We start from the raw sequence: 20,766 nt of genomic DNA on the forward strand, positions 1-20,766 counted from the left end.
CAGAGTGTCTTTCATGTAAACAGATTGTCTTTAACTTACAGTATGTTCAGATGAATGAAGCCATGAAAGGATGTGTAAAATGTGATGGGTCTGCAGGGTTTCTCTCAGCTCACAGACCAACAATTACAATGAGATTAAGCTTTAGGCTTTCCCGGTCGCAGCTGTTTGTTGATGTTCTATACTGTCCTGACTGAAGCCTCGGGGGGAAACGTTGTTTCAAAGACACACATGTTTTCTTATTTGCTCAGGCAAGGTGACTGAACACGCGCTCAGCTACTGCCCCGGGACGAAGTCTCCCAGACGCAAGAAGTGTTGTAAAGCTTTACGGTTAGCCACACCTGAATAGCTCCATTTAACCGCGGCCAATAAGCAGCTGCAGTAGAGAAACAAGATGTGCTCGAATTTACGCCCCGGAGGATTTTTATTGTGTTTCCCAGGATCTCAGAAATACACCTTGACAGGGTCCGAACGAGACCGTCCGTGACTTGACAGTCCACGAAATGTATTGATGACATACTCTACACATCATCCACCAACCACAAGCAGCCCTGTTAGACAACACTAAGGGAAACACTTTGCTAAACATCCTGCAGTCCCACACATCAACACAGGGCAGAGCCACAGACTTGGACTGTGCCATTAAAATGACACTTTCTCTCTGTCGGGCCTCTGGTGTCGACCCGTATTTATGGAGAAAAGTACATGAAATTTACATGAAAGAGTACTGCGAGTCATCCAATTTCAAAAAGACACATCAGATGTGAGCATATTAGGTACAGTTGATGCATACAGGGGATTAGAGCCAAATCTTTCTGCACCACTCATATTTGTGGGACGTTCGCTTTTTGAACGGCAGTGTGAAAAAACAACAACAACATATACACAGAAAAATCTAGATGCACATCTGCGTGGACATACCACGGTACATCCAGAGAAGCAGAGGTGGAAGGTGCCGAAGATGTTTATTCAAGCAAGAGTATCAAATGAACCGAGTGCATCAGTTCAGAAAGAGTCAAGTAAAAGGGAAAAGTTAAGTCCAGTTACTTTTCAGCTACAATTGATGGCATTGTCATCGGGCATTTGATTGTATTAAATCCGTGCACATCACTCAGACAAACTTCAACTTCTCTTAAAGATGACATCATGGTCATTTGTTTTTGTAAATAAATGAAGATTTAAAGTAGTGATTTAACAAAATCAGCTGGAATACATGGTGTAAATATACTCAGGTATGGAAGGAATCACAGTTTTTTTGGAAAAGATTAAATGTCTGGATAAAAGCAAAAACACTCCAAATGATTGGATTTTGTCTATTAAAAAAAAAACGAAAAATTTACACGACAAAGTAAATTCAAACAAATCCCCGCCAGATAAATGCGTAAACTAGATCAAGAGGTTTGAATATTACTTCAAATGTTTTGGGGAGTTTTGGAGTTTTTAAGTAGCTCGGATGGTAGAAATATGACATAATTACTAGTTAATTCAGCCCAGCAGCCAACACATCCTCCCCTGGATATACACACACACGTCTGTAACCTCCTGTCAGTCAGCTTTCTGTCGTGTGAGCACGAGCAAATGATCCAATTTAAACTTCCAGCTGACGTTCGTGCACGTCAGACTTGGAACTGGAGCTCAGGAAGACGAAGGGAGACGAGATAAAAACAAAGAGGGATACTAAGAGAGACAGAGGGAACAGAGGCGGGGCAGCAAAATGATGATGATTCTTACCAGCACGCAGTTTAACTGTGACATTAATTATCTCTAATGGTACCTACAGTACGACCGATTAAGACGATAAATATCCCCGAACTGGACGAGAAAACTGGATGAGATGTCGTATTGATCGGCAGTTCGACACTCCTGGAGGGAGAGAGGAGGAGGGAAGGGTGAGAGAAGATAAAACTGCTCTCAAACATGACCAGCAGAAAAATGGATCAAAAATGTGACACTTTTTTTTTTTTTTAAACGCTGACGCTTCCCAGAATAGAGGCTCCAATAGGAAAGTCCTCCAAAATGACATACAACAAGCCTCTAACTATTTTTTTTTTTTTTTAAATAATCACAACTTAACGGGTTTCACAGAAGGTTGTAAAAATACACACACATCTATGCATGAGTGCACACACACACAACCACAGCCCCCATCCCCAGTTGTCTTTCCTAAATTAGCTCTCCTCTCTCTCTCCATCTCGTCTTTCTTTTGGTCTTAATTGCTCTTTTCCTCGTATCACTGCTCCACATTTTATAGTGTGACTTTTGTTTGTTGGGGGGGGGGGGGGGGGGGGGGGGGGGGGTCAGATGAGGGCAATGATGATGCAACGCAAAAACATCAATAGGCTGAGTTTTTTATTCATATTCACCCTCATTATATGTCTGTTTCGGCCCCTTTTCCCAAATAAAACAGTAAACTCGCGTTACCCAGCCCGCTGCACCAGAGCAGCCACATCCCTTTAACTATTTAGCAGGATTAACCAGCCTGCCAGCGCTGCTCCTCTGAGCCTTATCCAATATGTACACCGCATACATGTGTACATGAGGTCTTCTTATCCCCGTCTGCCATACAGGGGAGCCTGTCTTCCAATGAATACGGCTTATATTGGTAACGGTATCTTTATTATATTTAACCCCGCTGCTCACATCGGGTCCTGGGATGGACGAGCTGCGATGACAACCAGAGCAGAGTCCAGATAAAGCAGGTATATCGATGAATACATACTACGATGAATGTTCTGATCTCTAGACATACAAATGTAACTTTACAATGAGGGGTGTGGGGGGGACAACCTCTTTGCTCCAGAAAGCCTGTGATAGTTTTCCAATTTGGCTGAATAATACTCTGATTTTCCAAAACATGACAATGGGGCCACTTCCTGCGAGCTCTGAAGCTCTGTCCGAGCAGATCCTGAAGACAAGCATGGAGACCAGTGATTTAAGTGCGAGCGGTTTTTTCTAGCTCTCGCTTTCTTTTAACATCTTGGCAATCAGTGGATTCACTGCTCGGGATTAGTGAGGGCAGGAGACGAGCAGGGAGAGCGTTGCAAGGAAAAACTGTAATTAAAGGGTCAGTCACTGTCTCTTTTGGCCGGAAACATTCACATCAATTATATTTTCATCCACACTCCGCTGCTGTAGTCAGCGGATGATGTGATTATTAAATTCAAGTCAAGATAATCGTTTTTAACGATGAACCCACATTTACAAATGATAGATTATGCTGTACTCTAATCTTTCAGTGGAGGAGGAACATCCCTCAACTCTTGTTTTACACAAGAAGTATAGATCCGATCGGAAGCCAGACTGTCTGTTGTCGGGGATCCATAGGCAATAAAAATAAGTTCTCTTCTCACGCTAGTTTAGATGCTTTTAATTTGAAACATCTGTACGACCCTCTATATAATCGGTCACACTTTTGGTTTTGCACTAGTAGCATTACAGCTCAGTTTATAGTTGTTATCCATCTCTATTACACTTCCAACATATTGGTTATTTGTTAAATTATTTTGTTCAGGATTTCTTCTTCATTAGAAAAGCCATCGGCCCCTCCTCTTAATAGACTTGCCTCTGGTCTGGGGTAACCTCTGGCCAGGCAGCGTTGCACCTACGACTATGTACACCGTGACAGAGTTACAGTGAGATGTGATGCAGGGATGGGGTTCACTGTCAGTTTGTGTCTTTTCAGATTCACCAGCAGCGGCTCATGGACAGACCCTTGGGACGACAGACATCACGTCAGCGTCCGGATGACGTCCCTTCATGCTTTTGTCGAGGAATGAAGCTGCATGACTCATCACATAAACAAATGTCCAGTTTTTGGCATCTGATCAGGAGGATCAAATAAAAGCTGCGAACCATGAAACCACAAAAGTACAAATGACAAAAGTACAAAGCACAAATCAGATGCCCAATTATCAGCTTAATTGTAAAAGTACTTTTTTTTTCCCTTCAAGAAGGAAACTGGAACCGAGGAAAAACACACAAACTTCACACAGAAAAGCTCAGAATAGAATCAAATGTTTAGAAAAACAAATCCTATTCAGAACAAACAGTAAAACAAGAAAAATGTTACATGGCGCTCAATTCAAAACTGAGAAAAATGGAAAGTTGATAAAAGAAATCAAAATAAAATGGCACTAAATAAAAATAAGCAAAGAATAAAAAAGAAAAAAAAAACAAGAGGTACGCCGAGAGCAAGTGAAATGTTAAAGTATAACATGAAATATAAAGAAATAAAATCAAATCTAACTATTGAGTAAAACATTAAAAAGGGACAATAACAATTTGGAAACGTCAACTATAGAAGTTTTGAAATTGCTTTTGGACACATGGGGAATTTCTTTCTTTCTGACTGTTTATATGGTGGATGTTTTCTCAGTTACTGCAAATAGTATATAGAGTATTGGACACACAGTCAGTGAGTTTGGACCTTTGCTTATCTGTTTGTGAACTTTGAAATTTACTTTTGAAGTATTTGAAGTCGTATTAGAAACATTGTACAACACACATTTTGTCCAGAGTACCCAGATTAAACCCAGGCGCACACAGGGAGAACATGCAGACGCCACACAGGTACTAGACCTTCTCGTTTGTGAGGCGAAAGCACTAACCACCTTTCCACTCTGCAGGCCGCCACAACGATAAACTTGAATTCCCATCATTAGTACCTATTGTCCTCTCGTAAACTCACTTATGAGCTTTTCAAAAGCAGATTCTGAGAAAACAAAGCCCAATTATTAACCTCTTATACAATAACAGGCAAATGTATAGACGTGTCCCCTTAACACATTCGCACATACGGCGGTGCGTGAAAGAAATGTACCGTTTCCATCTGGCTGACAGCACAGATGGTGGCACTGGGTGATGCCAGAGGACGGACACACACACACACACACACACACACACACACACACACACACACACACACACACACACACACACACACACACACACACACACACACACGCTTACAGAAACACAGAAATCACATCACAACTACATGTCACAGGCTACACATGTATGCAACAGACATATTGTGACAGATACGTCCACACACAAACACACTCCATCACTGTTTCTCTCTGTTTATCTTCACACAAACGTAACCGAGTCGACGTTTCACTTATTTTGCCCGCCGACTCAAGTTCGGTCACACCGGATCGGAGATGACAGCGTCTCCACGTACAGTGTGTGCTGCGGCTACGTCCGCATGAATACGCAATGACTATTTCTCTTTGCAATTTTTCCTTGAAGTACAGCTGTGGTCTCGCACCGCATGGAAAAAGTTTTTATTAGCGGTGGACAGTGCGGGGAGCATCACGTGTGGCTGAGTGGCGGACGCTGCTCAGGTCTGCATAGGTCACAAAAAGGAAGGAGGGAAAAAGATCCTTGCTGGATGTGCTTTTGTTCTTAGTAACATGATGAGAGAGAGAGAGAGAGAGAGAGAGAGAGAGAGAGAGAGAGAGAGAGAGAGAGAGAGAGAGTATGTGCATATGTATGAGAAAATATGAACATATCTTATGTATATTATTCATGTGGCAGGGTTATGAATGGTGTACATATGTCCTGAGAGCTTTCCTTTCCCAGAGTCTCCCCACTCTGTTCTCGAAGCTTCCTCTCGATGAGGGAGGGGTGGAAAAAAAACAGAAGAAGAAAAGCCAGCGAAACAGACGGAGAAGGAGTGGTGGAAAACAGAGTGAAGTGGAAGGTAGAGACAGAAAAAGCGAAGAGTGAATGTGTGAACTGAGGAAACTAGGGAGTGGGAATAGATGGAGAAGAGTGGGAGACAGGCACAGGCAGGGGAGGACGAATATAGAGAGAATGAGAGCAGGGGCTAAAGGAGGGAGGGAGACGGAGAGAGAGAGACAGAGAGAGGAGGAGGAGGGATGCTGCATTTTATTGATAGCACAGTCTGAGGCTGCAGCAGCAGGCGGCGAGCGATGAGAGAGGTAGAAATTAAAAGAGAGGTGCAGTGCTTTGTCAGAGGGAGAGCTCCAGGATTTTCACGCAGGTAAAAATATTCAGCTTTAAATGACTGGAATATTAAAGGAGGTTCATTTGAATTGTAATAGTTTGGACGAACAGACTGGGACGGGCCTTTGTCTTCGGTGAAACGATGGAAAAAGCAGCAGACGCCATGTATCCATCCACAAATCCATGCACATGCCTATTTTTCCCTGTCCATCTCGCCACACCTCTTTTGCTTCAGCATCTATCCCACAATCTCCTCTCCAGTCCACCCACACACAAGTTCCTCTGCACAACCTCCCTCCTCCACTCTTTTTTTCATCCTCCTCCTCTCTCCTTCCCATTCTCCCTCAAAATCTCCTCGGCTGTCACTTCCACAATTCCTAAGGGCACCCTCTTTTCCTCATCTCAACACCCATCTTCAATTTCCTTTATTTTTCTTTGTGCGTGCATGTTTTCAGGGGAACATTTACCATGGTTTTGTCCTTTTGTCGTTCCTCTTTTTCCAGGCTGTCACAAACGTTTACGTGAAGAAGCAGCAGCAGCTGGGGGTTAAACTGAGGAGAAAAGGAGCAAACTTGCTTCAGTGACCACAGCCGGTAATGTGGGACATCTCTCCAGGAAAGAAAATAAAAAAGCCACCTGTAAATGAACCAATGCAGGAACAAGAAAGGAAGTATTTGAAGGCTGACTCCTGCCTATTGGGGAAAGTGTGACTCTTCTTCTTTTTTTTTTCTCGTCGTCTCTTTGCTCGACTTGTCTATCCACAGGCTGTCCTTCTGTCTCTCTCAGCAGGACGCAAAAGCGTCATTTCAGTTCCTGGGATACAAAGAAATGTTGAAGGGATCCTGACGGTGTTGTGAGACAGAAGAGGGAAAAGACACACACACACACACACACACACACACACACACACACACACACACACACACACACACACACACACACACACACACACACACACACACACACACACACACACACACACACACACACACACACACACACACACACACACACACACACACACACACTTGCAAGCTTCTGGAAGGAAAAAAGGGAGGAGAGAGCAGAGCGGTATGAGTCAGAGCACAGCCGCTCGCGTACGGTGTATTGTGCATGCGAGAGGAGAGAGGTGGAGGGAGATGGAGCAACAATGAGGGAGACATGAGGGAGAAAACAAAGAAGACTTGACCAGCATTGACTTGTCATTAGACAGAGGAAGGACAGGACGGGGACAGAAGCAGCGACACTGCCAGGCGGGTGAGTGATACAGGCCAAGTGAATCAGCTCGCTCCGGGGAGAGGAGGGCGAGTTCAGAAAGTGAAGAGTGTAGGATGACCGAGGCCAGTCGAGTGAAGGTTGAATGAAGGTTTTTGCTGCGGGGTGGACAGACGACTAAGAAGGACAGAGGGACGGGTTTAATGAAAAACTGCCAGGGCTCCTACGGGGGCAGGAGGAAAAGTCCAGGGTGACTCTTTTATCCTCAGGGAGAGAGAGAGAGAGAGAGAGAGAGAGAGAGAGAGAGAGCATGACTGAGGTTTGCATGTCGGAGGAGACACTTGGAGACAGTCGACCATAGGAAAGGAAGACAATGTTAAAGAGCAGAAAAGGGTTAAAGACATTCCAAATGCATTTCAGAGGAACAATTTAAGGCAGTTCAAAATAAAAACCAACATCCAGGCAAACGGTAGGACAGTGAGAGGACAGTGCAGAGCAGCATTAAATCCAATGCGCAGTGATGGGGACATGGGGAAGTTTAAGTGACAGCAACAGGGCACCAAGTTCCTGTTAAATATTGATGCTGACAGACCACTCTGGGATGAACTTGTTCCTTGGAGCACACAGCAGAAAACAGAAGAACCACAGCTGATTTTTTATTCTAAGAGATTTTTTTTTTTGCAACCGGAACAGACAAGCTGTTAAGTGTATCAGATGAGTGTGGAGAAAGTGCAGACCTACAAATAAGCGCCGACTTCCTGAAGATTGTTTTTGTTTTTTAACCAGCCGTGGAAATAACAGCCGAGGACCAGACCTTCAGGGGAGAATACGGGGACCCTGTTTGTGAGTGATCACCGAGACCTTTAAGATAATTGGAGTCATTTCCTCTTTCCCCAAGAAAACAATAGAGATTTGTTGTTTTTTGGATTGTGACATGCTTCACCTGCTTTGATTGGCACTGCTGCCAGATGACATGAGCCAACAGCGCTGAGGCATGAATGCTGCTTTTGCCCTGAACTGATTGGAGCCCTTTTCAAGTCAAAGAAAATGGCCTCATTAGAGAGGCTCGGCCGGTGGAGGACAGTGTGAGGAAATATGTGTGGGGACTTTTGGGGGGGCGATGTTCATCACCTGGAGGTCGGCGGCAGAGACTGAACAAAAAGTCACGATGGCTCTGAATGCATTAAGTTAGAAAACAGTCTTCTCTCGGATCCGAAGCTCCGATTCCTCAAAACAAAAAACCAGCGTAAGACAGAATGACACCTTCTCCATCCAGCTGCGGACAGACCAGCTGTGTGTGTATGTGGGGCAGCGTGGGGGTGTGAGGGGGCTGTCGAGGACGAGCTCAGCTGTGCGTGTGTGTGTGTGTGTGTGTGTGTGTGTGTGTGTGTGTGTGTGTGTGTGCACTGAGGTTTGAGCCCAGCTGTGTCTGAGTGTATTTTCAAAGAGGCTCCTGAAGGTGTGTGTGCGCACGTGTGTGTGTGTGTGTGTGTGTGTGTGTGTGTGTGTGCTGCCTGGATTCTCCCCACCAGCGACAGAGCTGGACCTGAACAGCAGTGGTAAGAGGGGGGACAGGGAGGGGGAGGAAGAGGAGGACGAGGAGGAGGAGGAGGAGGAGGAGGTGAGAGAAACCAGCAGGACAGAGGAGGAGAAGAACCCGACAACATGCTTGGATAAAGAGAAGAAGGGAAAGAGTCTCTGGCTGCCCCTCTGGTGCAATGTGTGGTAAGTATACATTTCTACACCAACGTCCGTGTGTGTGTGTGTGTGTGTGTGTGTGTGTGTGTGTGTGTGTGTGTGTGTGTGTGTGTGTGTGTGTGTGTGTGTGTGTGTGTGTGTGTGTGTGTGTGTGTGTGTGTGTGTGTGTGTGATCTACTCTATGAGCGTTGTGTCTCCTCTTGAGGTTGGCCAAGGTCAAAGGTGAAAAGATTAGTTGAAGAAAGAAGTTCAGGAGAAAGTATCTGATCATATTTAGCACAGGTCATATTATTTGACAATACAAGTGAATTCATTCACATTATTCTTCCATTGGCTGATTCACAAACTTAAATTGTAGATAGTGGTACCAAATGGTTCAAATGGCGTCCAGTATAGCATCTATATGTTAACTGACAGACATCTGTAGGGTGTAAAAAAATTATTTAAATGTTTACCCATCAGCACTCAGGTATATCTCATCACAGCCAAAACATGTACGGATTAATTCTTTTTGAAAAATAAATATTTCATTCGTCATTATTTTTACTTGTTCTGAACGAGACGTTCCAATGAAAGCTTTCAGACACCAATTATCCGGCAGTTTAATGAGAATTCAACCACATCAAGACATCTTTCCACCTGTAGAGCCAATTTTGCTGGTAGGGTATTAATCACATCGGAATCAAAGCTGCAAAGCCAAACACTGTAGATGTTTCAAGGCAAAATTAGAGGTGATATGAACTCTACTTTTTCGTCACTGTTTGTTTTGGGGTTGTTTTTTTCTCCACAACATCTCAGTGATGCAAACAAATGCTTTGACTTCTCATCTCCGGAGGTCTGTGTGAATTAGTGTCCACTAATGTGTTACATGCTGCAAGGCACCAGCAGCACTCTGGTGCTGCTGAGAAGGTGTTGAGGGAATTCAGCTGAAGTGAAAATGTTTGTGGCAGTTTTCACTTTAACATTATTTTTCATTGACCTAGGTTTTTTTTTTTTTTTTAAACTTTAAACTGTGGGAGGATAAGCCTCTGCTCACACTGCAGCCTATGCAGGCTCCATCATTCTGCAAATGTTCTTGCTGCTCCCCAGTTACCTGAGGAAAAGTCTCGCTGCTTTGTGGACCACAACTTTCGTTTTCAATGGGGTTTTTTTTGCCGCACATCGACGTATTTCTTTTACCGCCTCAATGACTTGTACAGACCACTCTGCTATGAGGTTTTGCTGATGTGACTAAAATGCTGTGTTGTACTACCCTTCGTAGTCAGGCAGCAGTAGGGCATTGACAGCTTTACTGGATGCCTCCATACTTTTGTTGGACTATCAAGAAGGTGTGAATTATAGAACGTGAACTGTTGAGCAACATTTGCCTCATATCAAGTAGTAATTGTTTGATAAAATGTCGGCCTTCTTTCATATTGTATCATTAACAGGTGCTGCTCTCCATTATGCAATAATCAAGTCTTGTTAAATGGATGTTTCTAACTTATAATGAGGTTTCTATATATAGTCTGGAACTCATGATTTTGATTGATCTCAAACATCAAATCCAGTTTCAAGAGGGAGTACTTTAATGAAGTAGTTAATAGTTATTATGACATGTTCTCATAAACTCAAGGGGAAAAGGCAGCCCTTTGACCCCCACAATTTTACCTTTTGCTGAAAATTGGGTCTGCCCTGCAGTTAGAATAGCTGCCTTATAAACCCATAAGATAATCCAACTTAAGCTGAGTAAATCATGCAGTCCAGCTCTACCTGAAAATTCTGCCAATTTAAGTCCCTGAACCACAAAACATCCTAAACATTCTGCGCGCTCAGTATTCAAGTCGATGCAAGCAGGAACGTTTTGGTCAACACCATCGCTCCGTTACTCTCACTTACAGGATTGCAATCGCCTTGCCGTCATGAATACATGCATGCCGCGCTCTATCCTACACTCGGAGCGCTCTCTCTCTCTCGCCGTGGCTCCTCCACACACACACCGATAAAGCCACACATGCATCGAGACGGAGGAGGGCAGGGGCTGCGGCTGAGGCGAAGTGACAGTCGCTTGATGGCCGCTGGCCTCGTATTCTCGCAGCGCTGGCCGGCCGAGCTCGTAATGAGGCGGTGGAACGTTCCGGTGTCATAAGGATCCGGCTCCCACACCGTCACCATGTAAATTAGCTCAGTGCACTTGTACGTCTGAACCACCCGAAAAAGAAATATAATAAAGTGTGTGTGTGTGTTTTTTTTAAGACTTTATTGAGAATGTATGACATGTATGGTAAGCTCCATAGCTTCCCTGCAGCTTTTCTGATGGACGTCTTGTTGCTAATACAAGCTTTGTGTGTTGAGCTTTCCACTGGTCTGAGCAGTGTAGCAAACATCATTGGTAAGATCGATGCTGGGGATTTAAGTCAGAGTCAATAAGACCAACCAATCGATGACACCAATCAGTGCTTTGTTATTCCACCGCTCCCAGGATCACTACTTCATGTGCAGCTAATAGATACAGCACGGTTGGTCACGGTTGAACAAGTCAATTAGTTTGTATTGTATGCGACATTATTACTGTTTAGTCTCGCTTCTTGCTCGACGGTAATCGTATTCTGTACGTTAGACTCTTGGGGTAAGGGAGTCAGATTCGTTCATTGTAAAGTTCGGTTGTTTTTTGATGTTTAAAAAAAAAAAAAAAAGAAAAGATAATTGATCAAGCAATTACAATTCACACAGCATTTGTATTGTTAGCTCTCATATCAATGACATTAAATTCAGGTTTTAGCAACAATTATTACTGTAAAGAGCCACACAGTGATGTGGAGTTTGCATGTTCTCCCTGTGTGTGCATGGGTTTTATCCACACACTCTTTTATTTATTACAACAGTATGAAAACTATCCTTTGAGACTAATCGGTGACCGCAAATTGCCCGTCGGTGTGTTTGGTGACCTGGTGTACCCCGACTTCATCCACAGTCAGCAGGGATCAGCTCCAGCAACTTGAGTTGGATAAAGCTTGAGGCTTTAGAAGAAGGATTACTGTACACCAAATCTAGCTTTCATTATTTATCACCAGTTAAGAAAGTCTTTCTGCAGATAACTATTAAACATCACATCAATAAACCTACATGTCGATGCATCCTTCAATTCTTCAAACCTGTTCTCCACATGAGGAAACAATACTGTTATGTAAACTAGGACAACAGTCTGTTTTTCACTTTAAAGCAAAACACTTTTGTTTTGACTTTATTTGACAATCTAATTAAAGGTAAACTACTGACTGATGGTGATTTGTCCAGAGTGTGCTCTGCCCATACTGTCCTTGGACTGGCTCAAGCTCTGCCAACCCAAAGTTGGCTAAAGTTGTGTAGAAAGTGAATGAACTGGTTACCGACAAGCGAATGTATTTTTTAAAAAATGATGGTTTCCACCTGCAAAAGTATTTTGTTGCCAGAATCAAGAATTCTACCACCAGTGTTGGGAATAATGAGCTATGCAGTCATGCATTATGGAACATCCTGCCTTACCTACATTTTGAGAGCTTGTTACTTGCTTGCCACTCTTTGTCCTGCACCCTGTTGCAGCTATACGCTTTTTTCCCCTCCATAGCTTGCATGATGTATCAATGAGTCATATAAGTTTAAATCTATAAGAGCAGTCTTTGATGTTCATTCATTATGACGAGTCCTTTCAGGTGTTATGAGTGAAATCCATCTCACTGGAGAATGTGCAGTTGAAAACATTAATGACCAAATGACTTCCAACTAACTTCAGCCATTAGACTCAGATGATGTGTCACAGCAACGTTACAATAACTATCAGCTGTTGGCAGACTGGAGAATCATGAATGAACCATGAAGATTGAAATAGGAGCGAATATGAAAGAAGTAGAAAAAGTTGGATGATGCATTTAAGATCAACTGGTTGAAATTCTAATCAAGAATGGAATCTGTTACCTGGACTAAACCGTCATGCTTAGATGAACAAGTCAAAAAAGGAATGCACAGTGAGGCAAACTATATGTCGAGAGAAAAGAATCACAATATTGGAAAGAGGATCAAGAGCTGGAGCAGGTGACAAACGTGGGAAATTAAAGTCACTGCTATAAAGATATAAAATACTACCATCACCAATGGAAAATGATTCCTGTTCGAGAAAGCTCACTGTTAATCCAGTGCGATTGTGCCATTTCACATCCGGGTGTAATATGTCTGTGGTGTGAATTGGGAATGAAAGGGGTTCATCCAATCCTTTCCTCTTCGGCAGATTTTTCTCAGTTTGGTTTTGAAATCTCAGGGGGAATAGGATCTATCTCGCCGTCACAGTGATCAAAGCTGCTTCGCCAGAAAGCGGCTCGAAACGCATCAAGTAAATGTATTTCAAAATCTGAGTAAAGCAGGACTGCCAAGACTGAAACTCACCAAATTACCTCCAACATCATTTGCAGCAGATACTTAGTCTCACGCCAAGAAGCGATTTCGATTGATGGCAGACTTCCAAAGGAATTTAACATTAAAAAATGTTTGTTTTTTTAATCATTACTGGGTTATAGAAGCGATAAAAATGAATTATTAGAAGCGTACAAGTCATGGATTTTGATTATTAAAATATAAATGAAGGAGCTCGGTCACTTTTTAATGTTTTTTTTTTTCCAAAATAATGCAGATTCATGTCATGTATTTATAAAACAAGGATCATCCTGTGACAGTTGCTGAGGAAAGTCATGAGTATACTGTGATGTTGGTGATGGATAAACTCCACTCTGAATAAACTTCTTAGTGTCTCCAGAGAAACAAAATTACATCAAGCTAAGATGTTGATGTAGACAAATCTTTTTTTATGCATTGTCAGTTCCTCATTAGCAGCATTGTCCTCAATGTCAGTCAGCGCAACTAAAAAGTTTGAGAGCGTGCGGCGTTGGACGCAGCCTCCCCATACTGCAGTAAAGCTGAGACTCTGACGAGAGCGCCACATTAATTTAGGATCACACGCACGGCATTTTGCACATTTCCTCATAATCCTCTGCTGGAAAAACGATCCAGGGATGCAGGTTAGACGTAACATATTAGCACATGAATTTAAATGCATCTGTGTGTAACTCCAGGATGTGGAGGTGGTTCTAATGTTTCAGACCAAGATCATTAGAAAGGCTGCTGCCACTGGAGTCATAACAAAATACTCGCTGTGTATAAGCGAGTATTTTGTATAAGCGAGTACTGACTCGTTCTTCCCAATGCATTTTACCCAACAGTCCATTAAAGTGTCCTCTTTGTCTTTATTTTGTGAATTACCTGATTTAATTGTGATTACTAAATATTCCAAATGAGCAACTGATTACAGAGAGAAACCTCTGGGGGGCACCAAAGAGCATCTTCTTCGGAAACCAATCACAATAAGAAATATGACAGTCATGTCACTCACTGGCATAAAGGATAGCCCGAATATAAGATTTAAACACAACATTTTACAAAAAACTTCACTTAAAACTAGTGAGATTATTCTGTCCCTGCAGCAGGTAAATTTGACTTGATAAGAAATCTTGAAATGAGATTTTTAAATCTAGATTTAAGATTGTGCTGTAAAATCAATGACTAAAAATAAGTAAATATTTTTTACGACAAGCCAAATATTATATCTTATTTAAATAAGATTTTAACTCTTGGTAAGTGCCAAATGATTTGTAGTGCAGAAACTGGGATTTTTAGATATCTCTGGGGGGGTCAGTGTAAAGGAATCAGCTTTCGTGCAGAGGCATAAGAGCAACAATTGGACACTCAATGTAAAAACTTATCAGATGTTTCAAGATAAAAGCACAAAAAGTGCTCAATATAATGATGTGAAAAACCACCAAAGTAATACGCTGTTCATGTTTTGTGAAGGGAAGCTCTTCCTCCAACATACTGGCAAACATAGACTAAACTAGTGTGTTGAGATTAAATGCAGGAAGCGGGTTTAACAGTATGAAGTAATACCAAACTATCTTCACCAAGAAACCCGGAAAACTATAATTTTGTAGGTCGTAGGCGCCACGCTCACAGCTGAGTGTTTGAAACAGACACAACTCAAAAAGATTTATTCCAACAGAAACAGGAAGTTCTGAGCGGCTACAGGCAAAACTTACTTCTGTCAGTCATTTCACGAGTCTGCGATCCTTTGGACGCTGCAGTTAAAGCTTTGCCTCAGCTGAAGTCCAAACTCGTCCCCATCAGTCGCAGCACTACATTATAATCCCCCCCCCCCCCCCCCTTCCCGAGGGAAACTTCACAGGCTCCACTTACTGTGTTCCCAGGCTGAATGTCGCCCACCGACTGTGCTCCACTGACTGAAACCTCACCAAGAACCAATATTACAGAAAGTATCACAAAGTACTTCCGGCACAAAAACGTATAAAGTTCCTAATTCAAATGCAACAACTCATAATTACTTAAAAAAAAAAAAGAAGAAAGAAATCTATGATTAAAAAGCAGAGCGTTTCACTCAACTGAGAAGAGAAATATAATATATGTATCTCACGAGCTTTCACTTCCATTTGCGATATTTCAATGAGATTACCTTGGCAATGGATCGCGATGTGACCTCATGTGCAGACTGCACGGCAGATGGACCATCTGTAGGGAAGCCGTATCACATCCTACATAAATTAATCTGACAGTGAACGAAGCAGAGTAGCTATCTGCACCAATTATGATGAGTATGCATGAGTTTCACAGGGGAGGGGAACTGCTCAGGCAGTGGGGGAATCTTCCCAGTGCTGCTGGGAACTTCATAGTGCAGTGCACACTGCCCTCGCGGTTTGGTTCAAAACAACTTTAAAGTCGCCTCCGTGTTTAAATCACTGGTAATAATATCCAGAAGCGGTTTCCAATTAGGATGTTTGCAAAATGGCTTTAATCAGACTTTTTCCTGAGCTCGTGCTTGCTTTGCATGAAATAGCCCAACTAGTTCTGATTAAGTTTCTTTATAATGTCGACTTTTAGCACAGGGGGAACTTTTTAACTAACCCCTCGAGTTACAACGGGCTGAAATGAGATTCCTGCTCCAACAGTCAGAACGGCTGAACGCTTTAGCCGCTCTGTGTGTGTGTGTGTGTGTGTGTGTGTGTGTGTGTGTGTGTGTGTGTGTGTGTTTAGTTAAAGAGAGGAAAGCGAATTATTTAAAGAATTAAAGCATTTCGATGGGAAGTACATTTTTTTCAAAGGATCAAAACATTGACCTGCGGTCATACATTAAAAAAAATGCATAAGTTTAACTGGGTGGTTTGGGGAAGGATACATCCGGGGTGCGTGCATGCTTTTTGGCGGTTGGGTGAAACACGGTTTATAGTCATAATCTTGTGCCGCGCATGCAAAGTAGTTTTTGGGGGGTTTGAATGCTCGATTTTCTGTATACATTCATCTCTTATCCTATATGTTGTTGTCAATGACTGGTGGGAGCCGAAAATTATTAGATCATTTATAAAAAAGAGGCTCATTTAGAAACTTAATTTGAAAACCAAGGTTGATTGGATTAGATTAGATTATACTTTCTTCATCCCACAATGGGGAAATTTACTTGTTACAGCAGCAAAAATGGTAAACAGAAGCAAAATATACAATATACCAAATAAATTAAAATACAAATACTGTACTATGAAACATGTTAAAAATATACAATATGACTGAAATATGAATGTACAAGTATGCAAGTGTACACAATTTCACAGGAGCAGGTATGGAGATAAAAAAGGCATTGTAGGTATTTAACAGTCTAACAGGAAAATGAATATAAAACATTGCTTGATAACAGTTTGGTGGGCAAAGAAATACCAGTTAATATGCATATAAACATGTGGTAAGTGGACGTTTTACATGAAATTCTATTATAAAACAGTTGTTGTCGGTATAAACGACTGTGAATAGTGCGGGAGTTTATCTTGGTTTTCACCCTGTTCCATGTTGCACCGGAGCTGTTTTATTGCACTGTGTAGTAAAGATGTATTCTAATGAAACATTTAGCTCTTAAATCAAAGAATATAGTGCAGATAACGACATTGGGAAGATAATATAAGTGAGCTACACGACGAGAAAGAAAAAACACTCACGTTAAAATATATCCAGAGAGTTATTTGCACCTAAGAAAAGGGTGGCCCCGACTGGAAGACACTCTGGTGACAAACAGTCCAATCACAATGTCTTTCAGCAGATCACTGTTCAATTATGAGACAAAGCGAGGCAGAAGGAGCCAGGAGTACCGGCATCACAAAATGGAGTAGAACTAGAATAAGAGAATCAAGCATAGAAGGAAGCATAAGAGCAGGTCAGCAAGAAAGTTAGAACGAAGATTGACACACAAACTCACCAGATGGCTGTGAGGTCGAGCAAAAGGCCCCCTGGTGGATGAAAAGAGAAATACGAGGAACAAGCAGAGTACAAAAGTTGTTATTGTCCATGACAGAATACACATTTACAAATGAAATCAATACAAATGCTGACAAAGCAGCACAGTCAGCAGAGTAATTCCACTGTCAGCAGCAGATATTTCTTTCAATTCAGCTGTACTTTAAAATTGAGGATTTAGTGGTTTCTAATGCGTTTAAAAGTAGATTGCTGGTAATTGTACTGAAAACATGAGGAAAAATACAGCCTGAAACTGTATCACAGCAGTGTGAGTCTCTCATTTGTTACTTCTTTAAGATCTCACAATAAAAAGGGAATATTTTGGTGCGATTAGGTACTGAAGGAAAAAAAAACCCAACATGCACATCCACATGACCTCCAGCTGTGCAGACCCGACCACCCGACATTAACAAGAAGCAAACTGTTTCCCCCTCATGCTCCCACGGAGAGCACATAGGACTTTATTGCCAATAACCACTTTTACCCTTTTTTTTTTTTTTATATATTTTTTTAAAAGCCTGGTGGTGAGGCGATGGCTGCAAACGATCTCTGATGCGTATCCTCCTCCATACTCTCCTCCTTCCCGCTTCTGTCTCTTGCTTTTACGGGTTTGATTTTTGAGGTGTGCCGTGCATTCCCTCTAAGTGGGCCGGAAATAATCTTGTTACACCGCTGAATGGCTGAGCCGCATCAAAAGATTGCACTGTGTCTCTGGCTGCGTGTACATCCACACACACACATGCACACGGACACACACCCCGAGGCCGCCCGAACGGCTGCTGGATGCCGAAGTGTTTACCCAGCGCACCAACAAAACCGAGGAGAAGAACAACAAGTGGAGGGCAGGGGGGAAAAGCACGTGCACAAGACGGGGGAAGATAAATCGATCTGCGACCACTTTCTCTGAGGTCAGAGAGAATCTGTCGTCTTCCGTCACAACGCGCCGGAAAACTGCTTTCTCCTGCGTTCTCGGCGCTCATCTTTGCCTTCGTTGGAGGGGCGGTGAGTTATTGACAAAAGTGGATGAGGTAATAGAGCCAGGGAACTCAATTATGAGCGCTTCATTGCAGGGGACACTCAGGAAAAGCCAACAGTGATAATCATGTTAACACACACACACACACACACACACACACACACACACACACACACACACACACACACACACACACACACACACACTCATGCTCTGTCCTCATCCTAACCCTCTCTTCAGGGCGAATCCTGAACTGTGTCAGAGGAGTGAAGATAATTCCTCTCATCAGCATCCAGCCTCGCTGATTTGCAATAGAGATGCCATTGATTCGGCATTAGAGCTAAAGATTTGTGACAACGAAAAAGACACAGGAAGATGAATTTCGCAGATTAGGATTTCATTTTTTGAGTAAGTTTTCCAAAGATTACAAAGAGTCACGTTTGAGATTTTGAAATAAAGTCAGTGTGATATGCGTTAGAGGAGCGCAACGAAAGAAGCCAATGACAACAAAGTGCTGAAGAGCAGCTCCAAACTCCAGGATATAAGTATATTTATGCCCTATTAGTCATTTTGTCATGAAGTTTCTAATGAATTTTGTTTAGATGCCCGAAAAAAGTCAATAATAATTACCGGTATCGTAGATTTATAAGTTTTCAGGTGCAAAATTATGACCAACTGCTTCTCCTCTTTGGCTGAACAAAAGCAAAGCAACGAACTGTGCTGTAAGATGTATTTTAACACACACACACACACACACAGACACACACACACACACACACACACACACACACGCCACTGGAGGCTGCTGCCATGCAAGGCACTGTCAATCCATTAGGATTGATTTGGGGTTCGGTGCTCAAGGACACTCCAGCATGTGGACAGGTGGAGATGGGAATCAAACCTGCAGTCTTCCGATTGGGAGACGACCGCTCTACCAACGGAGCCATGTCGCCTGATAATATCCAGTGAAGGAAAACATATAATATGTTTAGTTTGTGTCCCATGTTTCTGCATCATTCATTAAAAAACATTAATTAAAAAATATCGTTCGATAACAGATAAGCACAATGTTTCACAAGAGAAGAGAGGGGATGTGATTCAAAAGATGCAGATGGGATGAAGAAAACTATCAGACAGAGCAAGAACAATGAGCAAAATGGAGGATAGAAGAAGGGTTTTGAAGTGAAGGTCAAAAACTCATTTCATACTCCACCGATTTTTAACTTTTAGTCGTCTTTATTCAACATTAAAACCCCTAAATGCATCCGGAATGAAAAGCTGGTGCAAACCTCTTAGTGTGTGTCTGTATCTGTTAGGCACTTATCTATGACGGCCCTGAATTCTGCGCGTGCACGCGTGTGTGTGTGTGTGTGTGTGTGTGTGTGTGTGTGTGTGTGTGTGTTGGCTTTTTTCAAAGAGAAAAACAATTTTCTGCTCCTCTGTGTCTAAACTAATCACCCGTGTCTTCCGTCTTTGTGTCTTGATGTGTTCAGGCGGCACGCCCTGTGGGGGTGGGGGTCTGTGATGGTCACCATGGTCCCCGGCAGCCGCTATGTTTGCAGCGCTCACGCCAGAGAAGACGACTCCACCAATGACCGCGAGGAGCGAATCCTAGCAGTGCTGGGCATCATTGGTACCATCCTCAACCTCTTGGTGGTCATCTTTGTCTACATCTACACCTCGGTCACCTGAGAGTTTCCTGCAAGACACCCTCCTCTCCTGAATTATTCGTGGACCGAGAGACGGTTTGATTTGCAAAGTTAAGCACAGTGACATGGGGATGACCGGCTGGACGCCCAGCTGGATGTGTACCTCCACCTGGGTCACAACTCACCCGCTATAAAAGCTCGACTCCGTTCCATGAAGTTTGCTGCCAGTTACTGAGTTGCAGCAGCAAGTGGGACGATCTAAACTCTTCCGTATCAAACTGTGTTATTACATTTAAAGAAAAAGAAAAAGAAAAAAATCAGCTTTGGATATTTAAACGACTGCTGACACAGTGTCCCGTCAGGGGACGCTCGTTCAGCTGTTGTCATATTTTACTGTGCTCACCGCCTGTACGTTGTCGGATAACACTGTGAAAGCGTTTGACGTGTGTCCTACTGTGTTACCGTCTTCAGTTTCGTCACTGCCAGTACAACAGACGTGAAACATCCGACCAACAAGCCACTTTTTAAACAGCCACATGGGTCAGTAACTAAATGAATAGCAGCAGTTATCAGGAGATCGAGCCATAGAGCCATAGAGCCATAGAGCCCTCAAACAAACACAATCTAAATCTCAGTTTATTTCCTTGTTAGACTTGCTATAAAGAAAAAAAAGAAAAAAGAAAAGGCCTTTACATGGACCTACCTTGTCCATACCCGAGCTCCCCAGAGGAGAGATTCCTGGCTGTGCTGGGAGTCCTCGGCATTGTGCTCAACCTCCTGCTGCTTGCCTTTGTGTACATATACACTTCCATTTGAGTCACTGTGTCCAGATGGAGGTTCTTCTCCATGTACAGCCGTTTGAAATCCTGCCCAAGTACTTTAGTACTGCGTTAGCCAATGACGGTGTAA

The 20,766-nt window shown here is 42.8% G+C and overlaps 1 protein-coding gene across 1 annotated transcript; it reads left to right on the top strand.

Moving 5' to 3' along the window:
- Positions 1-2,857: 2,857 nt before the first annotated feature.
- LOC308107431 (uncharacterized protein) lies at positions 2,858-20,515 on the top strand (the record flags this gene model as incomplete). Its single annotated transcript, XM_080459750.1, has 3 exons — positions 2,858-2,933; positions 8,715-8,907; positions 19,702-20,515. The coding sequence occupies 3 exons, from the start codon at positions 2,858-2,860 to the stop codon at positions 19,898-19,900; spliced, it is 468 nt and encodes a 155-aa protein (XP_080315876.1). The 3' UTR covers positions 19,901-20,515.
- Positions 20,516-20,766: the final 251 nt, after the last annotated feature.

Source organism: Lipophrys pholis (genome assembly GCF_963383615.2).
Source record: "Lipophrys pholis genome assembly, chromosome: 3".
NCBI lineage: Eukaryota > Metazoa > Chordata > Actinopteri > Blenniiformes > Blenniidae > Lipophrys > Lipophrys pholis.